At 41.5% G+C, this 18,081-nt stretch overlaps 2 protein-coding genes across 3 annotated transcripts in view; one reads left to right on the top strand and one right to left on the bottom strand.

The window, feature by feature from the left end:
• The window catches only part of LOC139764430 (organic cation transporter protein-like), a 55,555-nt gene extending 45,877 nt beyond the window's left edge, over window positions 1-9,678 (top strand). Inside the window, exons 11-12 of the mRNA XM_071690981.1 lie at window positions 4,203-4,351; window positions 7,868-9,678. Coding sequence (XP_071547082.1) covers window positions 4,203-4,351; window positions 7,868-7,919 — 201 coding nt within the window. The 3' untranslated portion in view covers window positions 7,920-9,678. The remainder of the gene's footprint in view (window positions 1-4,202; window positions 4,352-7,867) is intronic.
• A 2,770-nt stretch (window positions 9,679-12,448) lies between these two features.
• LOC139764694 (organic cation transporter protein-like) overlaps window positions 12,449-18,081 on the bottom strand; it is a 120,749-nt gene continuing 115,116 nt past the window's right edge. Inside the window, exons 12-13 of one of the 2 annotated variants that reach the window (XM_071691580.1) lie at window positions 17,627-17,775; window positions 12,449-14,830 (exon numbers count right to left, since the gene is read on the bottom strand). In XM_071691580.1, the coding sequence (XP_071547681.1) occupies window positions 14,779-14,830; window positions 17,627-17,775 (201 nt within the window). In that variant the 3' untranslated portion in view covers window positions 12,449-14,778. The remainder of the gene's footprint in view (window positions 14,831-17,626; window positions 17,776-18,081) is intronic. The other variant, XM_071691581.1, reaches the window with a different exon arrangement.

The following is an 18,081-nucleotide window of genomic DNA, read 5'->3' as shown; positions in this document are numbered from 1 at the left end:
TGCGGGAGATGAAAGCCGGCAAGGCAGCAGGTTTGGATGGTATTGCAGTGGAATTTATTAAAAAAGGGGGTGACTGTATTGTTGACTGGTTGGTAAGGTTATCTAATGTATGTATGACTCATGGTGAGGTGCCTGAGGATTGGCGGAATGCGTGCATAGTGCCATTGTACAAAGGCAAAGGGGATAAGAGTGAGTGCTCAAATTACAGAGGTATAAGTTTGTTGAGTATTCCTGGTAAATTATATGGGAGGGTATTGATTGAGAGAGTGAAGGCATGTACAGAGCATCAGATTGGGGAAGAGCAGTGTGGTTTCAGAAGCGGTAGAGGATGTGTGGATCAGGTGTTTGCTTTGAAGAATGTATGTGAGAAATACTTAGAAAAGCAAATGGATTTGTATGTAGCATTTATGGATCTGGAGAAGGCATATGATAGAGTTGATAGAGATGCTCTGTGGAAGGTATTAAGAATATATGGTGTGGGAGGAAAGTTGTTAGAAGCAGTGAAAAGTTTTTATCGGGAGATGTAAGGCATGTGTCCGTGTAGGAAGAGAGGAAAGTGATTGGTTCTCAGTGAATGTAGGTTTGCGGCAGGGGTGTGTGATGTCTCCATGGTTGTTTAATTTGTTTATGGATGGGGTTGTTAGGGAGGTAAATGCAAGAGTTTTGGAAAGAGGGGCAAGTATGAAGTCTGTTGGGGATGAGAGAGCTTGGGAAGTGAGTCAGTTGTTGTTCGCTGATGATACAGCGCTAGTGGCTGATTCATGTGAGAAACTGCAGAAGCTGGTGACTGAGTTTGGTAAAGTGTGTGGAAGAAGAAAGTTAAGAGTAAATGTGAATAAGAGCAAGGTTATTAGGTACAGTAGGGTTGAGGGTCAATTCAATTGGGAGGTGAGTTTGAATGGAGAAAAACTGGAGGAAGTGAAGTGTTTTAGATATCTGGGAGTGGATCTGGCAGCGGATGGAACCATGGAAGCGGAAGTGGATCATAGGGTGGGGGAGGGGGCGAAAATTCTGGGGGCCTTGAAGAATGTGTGGAAGTCGAGAACATTATCTCGGAAAGCAAAAATGGGTATGTTTGAAGGAATAGTGGTTCCAACAATGTTGTATGGTTGCGAGGCGTGGGCTATGGATAGAGTTGTGCGCAGGAGGATGGATGTGCTGGAAATGAGATGTTTGAGGACAATGTGTGGTGTGAGGTGGTTTGATCGAGTGAGTAACGTAAGGGTAAGAGAGATGTGTGGAAATAAAAAGAGCGTGGTTGAGAGAGCAGAAGAGGGTGTTTTGAAGTGGTTTGGGCACATGGAGAGGATGAGTGAGGAAAGATTGACCAAGAGGATATATGTGTCGGAGGTGGAGGGAGCAAGGAGAAGAGGGAGACCAAATTGGAGGTGGAAAGATGGAGTGAAAAAGATTTTGTGTGATCGGGGCCTGAACATGCAGGAGGGTGAAAGGAGGGCAAGGAATAGAGTGAATTGGAACGATGTGGTATACCGGGGTTGACGTGCTGTCAGTGGATTGAATCAAGGCATGTGAAGCGTCTGGGGTAAAGCATGGAAAGCTGTGTAGGTATGTATATTTGCGTGTGTGGACGTATGTATGTGCATGTGTATGGGGGGGGGGGTTGGGCCATTTCTTTCGTCTGTTTCCTTGCGCTACCTCGCAAACGCGGGAGACAGCAACAAAGTATAGAAAAAAGAAGAAAAAAAAAAAAAAAAAAAAAATATATATATATATATATATATATATATATATATATATATATATATATATATATATATATATATATATATATATATATATATATATATATATATATATATATATATATACACACACCCACACTACACACACACATACATGCACACACACGAACACATGCATGCACACACACACACACTCACACACACACACACACACACACCCGCTCCCTCCCCTTTTAGTCGCCTTCTACGACACGCAGGGAATACGTGGGAAGTATTCTTTCCCCCCTATCCCCTGGGCTGTGGGGCCGGTTTGTGGATAGGGAGCTGCGGTTTGGTGACATCTCCCACCAGTTTACACCTGTACAACCGTTCATAATCTTACCTGGAGAAGACCCCTTGTTTATCCTCCAAGTCCATTATCGTATCTGGTAAGTCCATATTGAGAGTCTCGGACAGTGGCAGGGTTGCCACAACTGCCAACATCGCTGCCAGGCCAAAGACCACGGTGATCGCCCATGGGTAGGTTGAGCTCTGGGGAAGGGGGGATATCAATGGGTCATACTGAGCTTGAGTATTATGAAATGCCCCCCCCCCCCCCCTCCCGTCGCGCGCGGCGAAGTAGCTCTAAGAAAAGACAACAAGGCCACATTCGTTCACATTCAGTCTCTAGATGTCATGTGTAATGCACCGAAACTACAGCTCCCTTTCCGCATCCAGGCCCTACAAATCATTCCATGGTTTACCCCAGACGATTCACATGCTCTGGTTCAGTCCATTGACAGCACGTCGACCCCTGTATACCTTATTGTCCCCCTTCACACAATTCCTTGCACGCCTTTTAACATCCTGCATGTTCAAGCCCCGATTGCCCAAAATCTTTTTCACTCCATCTTTCCACCTCCAATTTGGTCTCCCACTTCTCCTCGTTCCCCCCACCTCTGACACATGTATCCTCTTTGTCAATCTTTCCTCGCTCATTCTCTCCATGTGACCAAAACATTTCCATACACCCTCTTCTGCTCTCTCAGCCACACTCTTTCTATTACCACACATCTCTCTTACCCTTTCATTACTTACTCGATCAAACCACCTCACACTACACCTTGTCCTCAAACATCTCATTTCCAACACATCCACTTTCCTTCGCACAACCCTATCTATAGCCCTCGCCTCGCAACCATATTTCATTGTTGGAACCACTATTCCTTGAAACATACCCATTTTTGCTCTCCGAGATAACGTTCTAGCCTTTCACTCATTCTTCAACGCTACCAGAACCTTCGCCCCCTCCCCACCCTGTGACTTACTTCCGCTTCCATGGTTCCATCCGCTGCTAGATCCACTTCCAGATATCTAAAACACTTCACTTCCTCCAGTTTTTCCCCATTCAAACTTACCTCCCAATTGACGTGTTCCTCAACCCTACTGAACCTAATAACATTCTTCTTATTTGAATTTACTCTCAGTTTTCTTCTTTCACACACTTTATCAAACTCAGTCACCAACTTCTGCAGTTTCTCATCTGAATCAGCCACCAGAGTTGTATCATCAGCAAACTACAATTGACTCACTTCCCAAGCCCTCTCATCCACAACAGACTGCATACTCTCCACTCTCTCCAAAATCTTATATTTACCTCCCCAACAACCCCCTCCTTAAACAAATTAAAGAACCATGGAGACATTACGCACCCCCAAGGTAAACCGACATCCAATGGGAACCAATCACTTTCTTCTCTTCCTACTTCTACACATGCCTTACATCCTCGATAAAAAAGTTTTCACTGCCTCTAGGAACTTATCTCCCACACCATATACTCTTAATACCTTCCAAAGAGCATTCCTTTCAACTCTATCATATGCCTTCTCCAGATCCAAAAATGCTACATACAAAACCTTTCGTTTTTCTGAGTATTTCTCACGTACGTTCTTCAAATCAAACACCTGATCCACATATTCTCTAATACTTCTGAAACCACACTGCTCTTCCCCAGTCTGGTGCTCTGTACATGCCTTCACCCTCTCAGTCGATACCCTCCCGTATGATTTCCAAGGAATACTCAACAAACTTATACCTCTGTAATTTCAACACTCACCTTTATCCCCTTTACCTTTGTACATTGGCACTACACATGCATTACGCTAATCCTCCGGCACTTCATCATGAACCATACATACATTCAATATCCTCACGAACATTTCATATGCTGCGGGGTGGCGACGAGAATGGATGAAGGCAGCAAGCAAGAATATGTACATGAGTATATATGTATATATGTGTATGTATATGTATATGTATATTTGATATATTTATGTTTTTGTCACATCAGTGATATAGTTTTGTATGGCACATCATTAGCATAGTTATATGTAGGGTCATTAAATAAAACGGTTTGGGTTACGCAAGTTCAGATTTTGAAATGGACGAGCAATATCAGAGGAGATTGACCCGAGTATACTTCAAGCTCAGTATGACCCATTGATATCCCCCCTTCCCCAGAGCTCAACCTACCCATGGGCAATCACCGTGGTCTTTGGCCTGGCAGCGATGTTGGCAGTTGTGGCAACCATGCCACTGTCCGAGACTCTCAATATGGACTTACCAGATACGATAATGGACGTGGAGGATAAACAAGGAGTCTTCTACAGGTAAGATTATGGACGGTCGTGCAGGTGTAAACTGGTGGGAAATATCACCAAAACCAAACCTCCCTATCCTCAAACCGGCCCCACACACCTTTCCATGTTTTACCCAAGGCGTTTCACATGCCTTAGTTCACTTCAATCCCGTTGACCAGTGTAAACCAAATTGTTCTAATTGACTATCCGGTGCACGCCTTTCACACTCCTACATGTTCTGGCCCCAGTTACTCAAAATATTTTTCACTCCATCCTTCCATCTCCAATTTGGTCTCCCAGTTCTCATTTTCTCTCAACTTTTGACACTTCAATCCTCTTTGTCAACTTCTCTCTCTCTCTCTCTCTCTCTCTCTCTCTCTCTCTCTCTCTCTCTCTCTCTCTCTCTCTCTCTCTCTCTCTCTCTCTCTCTCTCTCTCTCTCTCCAAAATTCTTGCATTCACCTCCCTAACAACCCCATCCATAAACAAATTAAACAACCATGGAGACATCACACACCCCTGCCGCAAACCTACATTCACTGAGAACCAATCACTTTCCTCTCTTCCTACACGTACACATGCCTTACATCCTCGATAAAAACTTTTCCCTGCTTCTAACTTGCCTCCCACACCATATATTCTTAATACCTTTCACAGAGCATCTCTATCAACTCTATCATATGCCTTCTCCAGATCCACAAATGCTACATACAAATGCATTTGCTTTTCTAAGTATTTCTCACATACATTCTTCAAGGCAAACACCTGATCCACACATCCTTTACCACTTCTGACACCACACTGCACTTCCACAATCTGATGCTCTATACATGCCTTCACCCTCTCAATCAATACCCTCCCATACAATTTACCAGGAATACTCAACAAACTTATACCTCTGTAATTTGAGCATTCACTCTTATCCCCTTTGCCTTTGTACAATGGCACTATGCAAGTATTCCGCCAATCCTCAGGCATCTCACCATGAATCAAACATACATTCGATAACCTTACCAACCAGTCAACAATACAGTCACCCCTTTTCTTAATAAATTCCACTGCAATACCATCCAAACCCGCTGCCTTGAAGGCTTTCATCTTCCGCAAAGCTTTTACTAACTCTTCTCTGTTTACCAAATCATTTTCCCTAACCCTCTCGTTTTGCACACCACCTTGACCAAAACACCCTATATCTGCCACTCTATCATCAAAAACATTCAACAAACCTTCAAAATACTCACTCCATCTCCTTCTCACATCACCGCTACTTGTTATCACCTCCCCATTCGCCCCCTTCACTGAAGTTCCCATTTTCCTGGTCTTACGCACTTTATTTACCTCCTTCCAAAACATCTTTTTATTCTCCCTAAACTTTAATGATATTCTCTCACCCCAACTCTCATTTTCCCTCTTTTTCACCTCATGCACCTTTCTCTTGACCTCCTGCCTCTTTCTTTTATACATCTCCCACTCATTTGCATTATTTCCAGCAAAAATCGTCCAAATGCCTCTCTCTTCTCTTTCACTAATAATCTTACTTCTTCATCCCACCACTCACTACCCTTTCTAATCTGCCCACCTCCCACGCTTCTCATGCCACAAGCATCTTTTGCGCAAGCCATCACTGATTCCCTAAATACATCCCATTCCTCCCCCACTCCCCTTACCTCCCTTGTTCTCACCTTTTTCCTTTCTGTATTCAGTCTCTCCTGGTAATTCCTCACACAAGTCTCCGTCCCAAGCTCACTTACTCTCACCACTCTCTTCACCCCAACATTCTCTCTTCTTTTCTGAAAACCTCTGCAAATCTTCACCTTGGCCTCCACAAGATAATGATCAGACACCCTCTCAGCACATTAACATCCAAAAGTCTCTCTTTCGCGCGCCTATCAATTAACACGTAATCCAATAACGCTCTCTGGCCATCTCTCCTACTTACATACGTATACTTATGTATATCTCTCTTTTTAAACCAGGTATTCCCAATCATCAGTCCTTTTTCAGCAAATAAATCTACAAGCTCTTCACCATTTCCATTTACAACACTGAACACCCCATGTATACCAATCATTCCCTCAACTGCCATATTACTCACCTTTGCATTCAAATCACCCATCACTATAACCCGGTCTCTTGCATCAAAATCACTAACACACTCATTCAGCTGCTCCCAAAACACTTGCTTCTCATGATCTTTCTTCTCATGCACAGGTGCATATGCACCAGTAATCACCCATCTCTCTCCATCAACTTTCAGTTTTACCCATATCAATCTACCCATAATAATAATATGGGTTGCTGTTCGCTGATGATACAGCGCTGGAGGCTGATTCATGTGAAAAACTGCAGAAGCTGGTGACTGAGTTTGGTAAAGTGTGTGAAAGAAGAAAGTTAAGAGTAAATGTGAATAAGAGCAAGGTTATTAGGTTCAGTAGGGTTGAGGGTCAAGTCAACTGGGAGGTAAGTCTGAATGGAGGAAAACTGGAGGAAGAAAAGTGTTTCAGATATCTGGGAGTGGATCTGGCAGCGGATGGAACCATGGAAGCGGAAGTGAATCATAGTGTGGGGGAGGGGGCGAGAATCCTGGGAACCTTGAAGAATGTTTGAAAATCGAGAACATTATCTCGGAAAGGAAAAATAGCTATGTTTGAAGGAATAGTGGCTCCAACATTGTTGTATGGTTGCGAGGCGTGGGCTATGGATAGAGTTGTGCGCAGGAGGGTGGATGTGCTGGAAATGATATCTTTGAGGATAATATGTGGTGTGAGGTGGTTTGATCGAGTGAGTAACGTAAGGGTAAGAGAGATGTGTGGAAATAAAAAGAGCGTGGTTGAGAGAGCAGAAGAGGGTGTTTAGAAATGGTTTGGGCACATGGAGAGAATGAGTGAGGAAAGATTGACCAAGAGGATATATGTGTCGGAGGTGGAGGGAACGAGGAGAAGTGGGAGACCAAATTGGAGGTGGAAAGATTGAGTGAAAAAGATTTTGTGTGATCGGGGCCTGAACATGCAGGAGGGTGAAAGGAGGGCAAGGAATAGAGTGAATTGGATCGATGTGGTATACCGGGGTTGACGTGCTGTCAGTGGATTGAATCAGGGCATGTGAAGCGTCTGGGGTAAACCATGGAAAGCTGTGTAGGTATGTATATTTGCGTGTGTGGACGTATGTATATACATGTGTATGGGGGTGGGTTGGGCCATTTCTTTCGTCTGTTTCCTTGCGCTACCTCGCAAACGCGGAAGACAGCGACAAAAAAAAAAAAAATATATATATATATATATATATATATATATATATATATATATATATATATATATATATATATATATATATATATATATATATATATATATATATATATATATATATATATATATATATATATATATATATATATATCTAATTAGCGATCTGGTCTCTTACGCTCACATGGTAATGATTGCAATTTCCATAGTTCTATGCTCAATTACTGGGGGTAAATACACATCCAGAATCACAATGGATTGAACACCAGCATCTAATGTATCCAATTTGATCACACAAACAGGAGCAGTGACACCAAGTCGGGGACAAGTGATGATCAGACTACATCCTGCTGACCTTCGTGTGTCGGACCCCATTGCACCCTGCTGCTGCTCCTCCTCCTCCCACTTCAACACCAGTAACTCGTCTGTCGAGTCTGCTCCTCCCGTTCTTGTGCCAGTGATGGATGCCTGGTAGGACTTAGCAGTTCTGGGATGGCGTTAGTGGTTTCCAAGAATCGATTTTCTTGAGTCCATCAAAGTACAATATGTAGTATATATATACATCTTTGGAATGTTCTGGCCTTTAACAGCCATGTATCAATCATTCTCTTTTTTTTTTTTCTAACATAGAGTCACGTATCGTGAATGATGTATCAGTACAAAGGTATTCATACAGCAGCAGATCAATTATGTGGGAGATGTCTGTTTAGAGTGGAAGATGTCACAGACTCAGAGATCAGCATTGTGAGCGCACGATAATAGAGAGATGCGTCGAGAACAAACCTTTGTACAAACTCACTCACTCTCCGTATGACAAGTATGGCGTGAGCTATGCCAGTCGTGGGTTCGAACCAAGGTATTCGTGTATTCCATCAGCACTCCTTTCAGCCACGGTAGTTGGTGGGTCATTCCATATGTTAACAATCCTCAGGGAGAGAAGAAGTCCTTGTTCCTTCCGTTGATTCAACGTGTGTCCCAGTAGCGTCCTTGTACACAACGACCCGCTGTGAAGTCAGGGAAACTAAAAAACGGGGAGTTGGCAGGTGTCTAACTTGAAGGGCAAACGGAACTGCACTTTCCTCATATGAAATCATCGGTGAAAGGAGGAAGTACATGATCAACTCAGGGCCACTTCATTCTCTATGAGAAACAGGGAAGCAAATACAGTATAGTTCAAGATATTGTCGATATTTTGCCAGACATTACGAAGGGTGTCCTGCTGTGTGTTGTCGAACTGTCAAAAAGTTTTGTAAACACGAGTAGAAACGACAGTGTTGCACGGAGACGTCGATTGTCGAATAGTTATGAATATAAAACGATGGAACAGTATTAAAAGAAGAGAAAATAAACCTCTGTATATCTGGTCGTGAGGTTGAGGTAGAGGAAAAGTTATGTAGAAAACGGGGTAACTAAGCTTGGCATTGGACAAAGGCCATCAGCTTGAAGCTACAGGAAAACGTCTGGTGGTGTTGGTGGGGTGGTTGCTCGCTTTGGGAAGATCATGCGAACGAAGTAATGAGGAAAAGAACTGAAAAAAGATGCAAAAGAAAATGTTAATCAAAGAAATCTGCTAAAATGACTTCGTATATTTAATGGTAGAGTGGAAGACGAGTATACTGGTAGGTAAGGAAACTACCACATACAAAACTGTCGTAGATTATGGTTGTAGATTGTGTTATGGTTGTTGATTATGTTACAGTCGTAGATTATGTCACATTTGTAGATTATTTTATAGTTGTCGATCATGCTAAATTTGTAGATTGTGTAATAGTTGTAGACTGTGTTTTATAGTTGTAGATTCTGTTATAGTTTAATTTGTTTATGGATGGGGTTGTTAGGGAGGTGAACGCAAGAGTTTTGGAAAGAGGGGCAAGTATAAAGTCTGTTGGGGATGAGAGAGCTTGGGAAGTGAGTCAGTTGTTGTTCGCTGATGATACAGCGCTGGTGGCTGATTCATGTGAGAAACTACAGAAGCTAGTGACTGAGTTTGGTAAAGTGTGTGAATGAAGAAAGTTAAGAGTAAATATGAATAAGAGCAAGGTTATTAGGTACAGTAGGGTTGAGGGTCAAGTCAATTGGGAGGTAAGTTTGAATGGAGAAAAACTGGAGGAAGTAAAGTGTTTTAGATATCTGGAGTGGATCTGGCAGCGGATGGAACCATGGAAGCGGAAGTAGATCATAGGGTGGGGGAGGGGGCGAAAATCCTGGGAGCCTTGAAGAAAGTGTGGAAGTCGAGAACATTATCTCGGAAAGCAAAAATGGGTAAGTTTGAAGGAATAGTGTTTCCAACAATGTTGTATGGTTACGAGGCATGGGCTATGGATAGAGTTGTGCGCAGGAGGGTGGATGTGCTGGAAATGAGATGTTTGAGGACAACGTGTTGTGTGAGGTGGTTTGATCGAGTAAGTAACGTAAGGGTAAGAGAGATGTGTGGAAATAAAAAGAGCGTGGTTGAGAGAGCAGAAGAGGGTGTTTTGAAATGGTTTGGGCACATGGAGAGAATGAGTGAGGAAAGATTGACCAAGAGGATATATGTGTCAGAGGTGGAGGGAACGATGAGAAGTGGGAGACCAAATTGGAGGTGGAAAGAATGAGTGAAAAAGATTTTGTGTGATCGGGGCCTGAACATGCAGGAGGGTGAAAGGAGGGCAAGGAATAGAGTGAATTGGATCGATGTGGTATACCGGGGTTGACGTGCTGTCAGTGGATTGAACAAGGCATGTGAAGCGTCTGGGGTAAACCATGGAAAGCTGTGTAGGCATGTATATTTGCGTGTGTGGACGTGTATGTATATACATGGGTATGGGGGTGGGTTGGGCCATTTCCTTCGTCTGTTTCCTTTCGCTACCTCGCAAACGCGGGAGACAGCAACAAAGCAAAAAAAAAAAAGGATTCTGTTATAGTTGTAGATTATGTTATCTGATCCCCGTCTCTACTCTGTACAGTAAAACAGTTCAGAACATTGGATCTTGATCCATTGTTTTCCCCGAGGTTCATATTTAGCAATTTCTAACTCTAATATTCTAATATTCTAATTCTAATATTTGAACAAACTGAAGTGGAAGATATATTGAACCCGGGTAGGTGGAGCAAGATGTTAAACATGTGAATAACTTTGATCATGAATTGGATACTTCATCCGACTAAGAGTTAATTAATGAATTAAAGATAATTCTGATTGACCCAACAATGCAAACATTACTAAAGGGAAGCTGGCAAAAACTTTGTTATGCATAATAATAATACAAGTACAAAGTGTTGTGATCGACATTGTTGGATTAGTGGAGAGAAATATCATTATACTATATATGAACATAAATATACTAAACTGTTTATATGTACTTATGTGAACATAGCAATTCAAACCACTTGATATGATCTCCATTCTACAAAAAAGAAAGAAATTCAAAATTCATAGGATTTATCGATACTCTTTTTTTTTTTTTAAAGAATTTGCATTATTAGCTGTTGAAGATGCTTGTTAGGTATGTTATGTTTTATATAATTGTTATATGATTAAATGATTGAATTCCCAAACTGTGTTTTATTTGGTAACTTAAGTAAACTAGGAATTTTCGTCAGATGAGCCACATGCATAATAGATGAGCCACATGCATAGTGAGAGTGTATGTGGTCTTACAATTATCTTCAACACCTGAAGAAGGTGTTCAAGATTATCTTCAACACCTGAAGGAGGAGTTCAAGATTATCTTTAACACCTGAAGAAGGTGTTCAAGATTATCTTCAACACCTGAAGGAGGTGTTCAAGATTATCTTCAACACCTGAAGGAGGTGTTCAAGATTATCTTCAACACCTGAAGGAGGTGTTCAAGATTATCTTCAACACCTGAAGGAGGTGTTCAAGATTATCTTCAACACCTGAAGAAGGTGTTCAAGATTATCTTCAACACCTGAAGGAGGTGTTCAAGATTATCTTCAACACCTGAAGGAGGTGTTCAAGATTATCTTCAACACCTGAAGGAGGTGTTCAAGATTATCTTCAACACCTGAAGGAGGTGTTCAAGATTATCTTCAACACCTGAAGGAGGTGTTCAAGATTATCTTCAACACCTGAAGGAAGTGTTCAAGATTATCTTCAACACCTGAAGAGTGTTCAAGATTATCTTCAACACCTGAAGGAGGTGTTCAAGATTATCTTCAACACCTTAAGCAGGTGTTGAAGATAATCTTGAACACCTCCTTCAGGTGTTGAAGATAATCTTGAACACCTCCTTCAGGTGTTGAAGATAATCTTGAACACCTCCTTCAGGTGTTGAAGATAATCTTGAACACCTCCTTCAGGTGTTGAAGATAATCTTGAACACCTCCTTCAGGTGTTGAAGATAATCTTGAACACCTCCTTCAGGTGTTGAAGATAATCTTGAACACCTCCTTCAGGTGTTGAAGATAATCTTGAACTCTGGTGATATCTTACACTCCTTCAGGTGTTGAAGATAATCTTGAACACCTCCTTCAGGTGTTGAAGATAATCTTGAACACCTCCTTCAGGTGTTGAAGATAATCTTGAACACCTCCTTCAGGTGTTGAAGATAATCTTGAACACCTCCTTCAGGTGTGGAAGATAATATTGAACACCTCCTTCAGGTGTTGAAGATAATCTTGAACACCTCCTTCAGGTGTTGAAGATAATCTTGAACACCTTCAGGTGTTGAAGATAATCTTGAACACCTCCTTCAGGTGTTGAAGATAATATTGAACACCTCCTTCAGGTGTTGAAGATAATCTTGAACACCTCCTTCAGGTGTTGAAGATAATTGTAAGACCACATACACTCTCACTATGCATGTGGCTCATCTATTATGCATGTGGCTCATCTGACGAAAATTCCTAGTTTACTTAAGTTACCAAATAAAACACAGTTTGGGAATTCAATCATTTAATCATATAACAATTATATAAAACATAACATACCTAACAAGCATCTTCAACAGCTAATAATGCAAATTCTTTAGAAAAAAAAAGAATATCGATAAATCCTATGAATTTTGAATTTCTTTCTTTTTTGTAGAATGGAGATCATATCAAGTGGTTTGAATTGCTATGTTCACATAAGTACATATAAACAGTTTAGTATATTTATGTTCATATATAGTATAATGATATTTCTCTCCACTAATCCAACAATGTCGATCACAACACTTTGTACTTGTATTATTATTATGCATAACAAAGTTTTTGCCAGCTTCCCTTTAGTAATGTTTGCATTGTTGGGTCAATCAGAATTATCTTTAATTCATTAATTAACTCTTAGTCGGATGAAGTATCCAATTCATGATCAAAGTTATTCACATGTTTAACATCTTGCTCCGCCTACCCGAGTTCAATATATCTTCCACTTCAGTTTGTTCAAATATTAGAATTAGAATATTAGAATATTAGAGTTAGAAATTGCTAAATATGAACCTCGGGGAAAACAATGGATCAAAATCCAATGTTCTGAACTGTTTTACTGTACAGAGTAGAGACGGGGATCAGATAACAGAATCTACAACTATAACAGAATCTACAACTATAACAGAATCTACAACTATAACAGAATCTACAACTATAACAGAATCTACAACTGTAACACAATCTACAACTATAACAGAATCTACAACTATAACAGAATCTACAACTGTAACACAATCTACAACTATAACAGAATCTACAACTATAACAGAATCTACAACTGTAACACAATCTACAACTATAACAGAATCTACAACTATAACAGAATCTACAACTATAACAGAATCTACAACTATAACAGAATCTACAACTGTAACACAATCTACAAGTGTTACACAATCTACAAATTTAACATGATCTACAACTATAAAATAATCTACAAATGTGACATAATCTACGACTGTAACATAATCTACAACCATAACACAATCTACAACCATAATCTACAACAGTTTTGTATGTGGTAGTTTCCTTACCTACCAGTATACTCGTCTTCCACTCTACCATTAAATATACGAAGTCATTTTAGCAGATTTCTTTGATTAACATTTTCTTTTGCATCTTTTTTCAGTTCTTTTCCTCATTACTTCGTTCGCATGATCTTCCCAAGCGAGCAACCACCCCACCAACACCACCAGACGTTTTCCTGTAGCTTCAAGCTGATGGCCTTTGTCCAATGCCAAGCTTAGTTACCCCGTTTTCTACATAACTTTTCCTCTACCTCAACCTCACGACCAGATATACAGAGGTTTATTTTCTCTTCTTTTAATACTGTTCCATCGTTTTATATTCATAACTATTCGACAATCGACGTCTCCGTGCAACACTGTCGTTTCTACTCGTGTTTACAAAACTTTTTTGACAGTTCGACAACACACAGCAGGACACCCTTCGTAATGTCTGGCAAAATATCGACAATATCTTGAACTATACTGTATTTGCTTCCCTGTTTCTCATAGAGAATGAAGTGGCCCTGAGTTGATCATGTACTTCCTCTTTCACCGATGATTTCATATGAGGAAAGTGCAGTTCCGTTTGCCCTTCAAGTTAGACACCTGCCAACTCCCCGTTTTTTAGTTTCCCTGACTTCACAGCGGGTCGTTGTGTACAAGGACGCTACTGGGACACACGTTGAATCAACGGAAGGAACAAGGACTTCTTCTCTCCCTGAGGATTGTTAACATATGGAATGACCCACCAACTACCGTGGCTGAAAGGAGTGCTGATGGAATACACGAATACCTTGGTTCGAACCCACGACTGGCATAGCTCACGCCATACTTGTCATACGGAGAGTGAGTGAGTTTGTACAAAGGTTTGTTCTCGACGCATCTCTCTATTATCGTGCGCTCACAATGCTGATCTCTGAGTCTGTGACATCTTCCACTCTAAACAGACATCTCCCACATGATTGATCTGCTGCTGTATGAATACCTTTGTACTGATACATCATTCACGATACGTGACTCTATGTTAGAAAAAAAAAGAGAATGATTGATACATGGCTGTTAAAGGCCAGAACATTCCAAAGATGTATATATATACTACATATTGTACTTTGATGGACTCAAGAAAATCGATTCTTGGAAACCACTAACACCATCCCAGAACTGCTAAGTCCTACCAGGAATCCATCTCCGGCACAAGGACGGGAGGAGCAGACTCGACAGACGAGTTACTGGTGTTGAAGTGGGAGGAGGAGGAGCAGCAGCAGGGTGCAATGGGGTCCGACACGCGAAGGTCAGCAGGATGTAGTCTGATCATCACTTGTCCCCGACTTGGTGTCACTCTTCCTGTTTGTGTGATCAAATTCGATACATTAGACGCTGGTGTTCAATCCATTGCGATTTCCCCCCAGCAATCGAGCATAGAACTATGGAAGTAGCAATCATTGTCATGTGACTATGAGACCAGAACGCTAATTGTATATATATATATATACAGTGATGGATTGCGCAAAAGATGCTTGTGGCATGAGAAGAGTGGGAGGTGGGTTGATTAGAAAGGGTAGTGAGTGGTGGGATGAAGAAGTAAGATTATTAGTGAAAGAGAAGAGAGAGGCATTTGGACGATTTTTGCAGGGAAAAAATGCAACTGAGTGGGAGATGTATAAAAGAAAGAGACAGGAGGTCAAGAGAAAGGTGCAAGAGGTGAAAAAGAGGGCAAATGAGAGTTGGGGTGAGAGAGTATCATTAAATTTTAGGGAGAATAAAAAGATGTTCTGGAAGGAGGTAAATAAAGTGCGTAAGACAAGGGAGCAAATGGGAACTTCAGTGAAGGGCGCAAATGGGGAGGTGATAACAAGTAGTGGTGATGTGAGAAGGAGATGGAGTGAGTATTTTGAAGGTTTGTTGAATGTGTTTGATGATAGAGTGGCAGATATAGGGTGTTTTGGTCGAGGTGGTGTGCAAAGTGAGAGGGGTAGGGAAAATGATTTGGTAAACAGAGAAGAGGTAGTAAAAGCTTTGCGTAAGATGAAAGCCGGCAAGGCAGCAGGTATGGATGATATTGCAGTGGAATTTATTAAAAAAGGGGGGTGACTGTATTATTGACTGGTTGGTAAGGTTATTTAATGTATGTATGACTCATGGTGAGGTGCCTGAGGATTGGCGGAATGCGTGCATAGTGCCATTGTACAAAGGCAAAGGGGATAAGAGTGAGTGCTCAAATTACAGAGGTATAAGTTTATTGAGTATTCCTGGTAAATTATATGGGAGGGTATTGATTGAGAGCGTGAAGGTATGTACAGAGCATCAGATTGGGGAAGAGCAGTGTGGTTTCAGAAGTGGTAGAGGATGTGTGGATCAGGTGTTTGCTTTGAAGAATGTATGTGAGAAATACTTAGAAAAGCAAATGGATTTGTATGTAGCATTTATGGATCTGGAGAAGGCATATGATAGAGTTGATAGAGATGCTTTGTGGAGGGTATTAAGAATATATGGTGTGGGAGGAAAGTTGTTAGAAGCAGTGAAAAGTTTTTATCGAGGATGTAAGGCGTGTGTACGTGTAGGAAGAGAGGAAAGTGATTGGTTCTCAGTCAATGTAGGTTTACGGCAGGGGTGTGTGATGTCTCCATGGTTGTTTAATTTGTTTATGGATGGGGTTGTTAGGGAGGTGAATGCAAGAGTTTTGGAAAGAGGGGCAAGTATGAAGTCTGTTGGGGATGAGAGAGCTTGGGAAGTGAGTCAGTTGTTGTTCGCTGATGATACAGCGCTGGTGGCTGATTCATGTGAGAAACTGCAGAAGCTGTTGACTGAGTTTGGTAAAGTGTGTGAAAGAAGAAAGTTAAGTGTAAATGTGAATAAAAGCAAGGTTATTAGGTACAGTAGGGTTGAGGGTCAAGTCAATTGGGAGGTAAGTTTGAATGGAGAAAAACTGGAGGAAGTAAAGTGTTTTAGATATCTGGGAGTGGATCTGGCAGCGGATGGAACCATGGAAGCGGAAGTGGATCATAGGGTGGGGGAGGGGGCGAAAATTCTTGGAGCCTTGAAGAATGTGTGGAAGTCGAGAACATTATCTCGGAAAGCAAAAATGGGTATGTTTGAAGGAATAGTGGTTTCAACAATGTTGTATTGTTGCGAGGCGTGGGCTATGGATAGAGCTATGCGCAGGAGGATGGATATGCTGGAAATGAGATGTTTGAGGACAATGTGTGGTGTGAGGTGGTTTGATCGAGTAAGTAACGTAAGGTTAAGAGAGATGTGTGGAAATAAAAAGAGCGTGGTTGAGATAGCAGAAGAGGGTGTTTTGAAATGGTTTGGGCACATGGAGAGAATGAGTGAGGAAAGATTGACCAAGAGGATATATGTGTCGGAGGTGGAGGGAACGAGGAGAAGTGGGAGACCAAATTGGAGGTGGAAAGATGGAGTGAAAAAGATTTTGTGTGATCGGGGCCTGAACATGCAGGAGGGTGAAAGGAGGGCAAGGAATAGAGTGAATTGGAGCGATGTGGTATACCGGGGTTGACGTGCTGTCAGTGGATTGAAGCAAGGCATGTGAAGCGTCTTGGGTAAACCATGGAAAGCTGTGTAGGTATGTATATTTGCGTGTGTGGACGTATGTATATACATGTGTATGGGGGTGGGTTGGGCCATTTCTTTCGTCTGTTTCCTTGCGCTACCTCGCAAACGCGGGAGACAGCGACAAAGCAAGGAAAAAAAATATATATATATAAATATATATATATATATATATATATATATATATAGAGAGAGAGAGAGAGAGAGAGAGAGAGAGAGAGAGAGAGAGAGAGAGAGAGAGAGAGAGAGAGAGGTCGACAAAGAGAATTTATGTGTCAAAAGTGGAGGGAAAAAAGAGAACTGGGAGACCAAATTGGAGATGGAAGGGTGAAGTGAAAAATATTTTGAGTAACTAGGTCCAGAACATGCAGGAGGATGAAAGGCGCGCACTGGATAGTCAATTGGAACGATTTGGTTTACACTGGCCAACGGGATTGAACCGAACTAGGGCATGTGAAGCGTCTTGGGTAAAACATGGAAAGGTCTGTGGGGCTGGTTTGTGGATAGGGAGCTGTGGTTTTGGTGACATCTCCCACCAGTTTACACCTGTACAACCGTTCATAATCTTACCTGGAGAAGACCCCTTGTTTATCCTCCAAGTCCGTTATCGTATCTGGTAAGTCCATATTGAGAGTCTCGGACAGTGGCAGGGTTGCCACAACTGCCAACATCGCTGCCAGGCCAAAGACCACGGTGATCGCCCATGGGTAGGTTGAGCTCTGGGGAAGGGGGGATATCAGTGGGTTATACTGAGCTTGAAGTATACTTGGGTCAATCTCCTCTGATGTTGCTCGTCCACTTCAAAATCTGAACTTGCGTAACCCGAAACTGTTTTCTTTAAGTACCCTACATATAACTATGCTATTGATGTGCCAAACAAAACTATATCATTGATGTGACAAACACATAAATACATCAAATAACATATACATATACGTACACAGATATATACAGATATACACATGCACATATTCATACTTGCTGCCTTCATCCATTCTTGTCGCCACTCCGCAGCATATGAAATG

Source organism: Panulirus ornatus, chromosome 50, assembly GCF_036320965.1.
Source record: "Panulirus ornatus isolate Po-2019 chromosome 50, ASM3632096v1, whole genome shotgun sequence".
Taxonomy (NCBI): domain Eukaryota; kingdom Metazoa; phylum Arthropoda; class Malacostraca; order Decapoda; family Palinuridae; genus Panulirus; species Panulirus ornatus.
The sequence above is the reverse complement of the archived record's forward strand: the minus strand, read 5'-3'. Positions and strand labels throughout refer to the sequence as shown.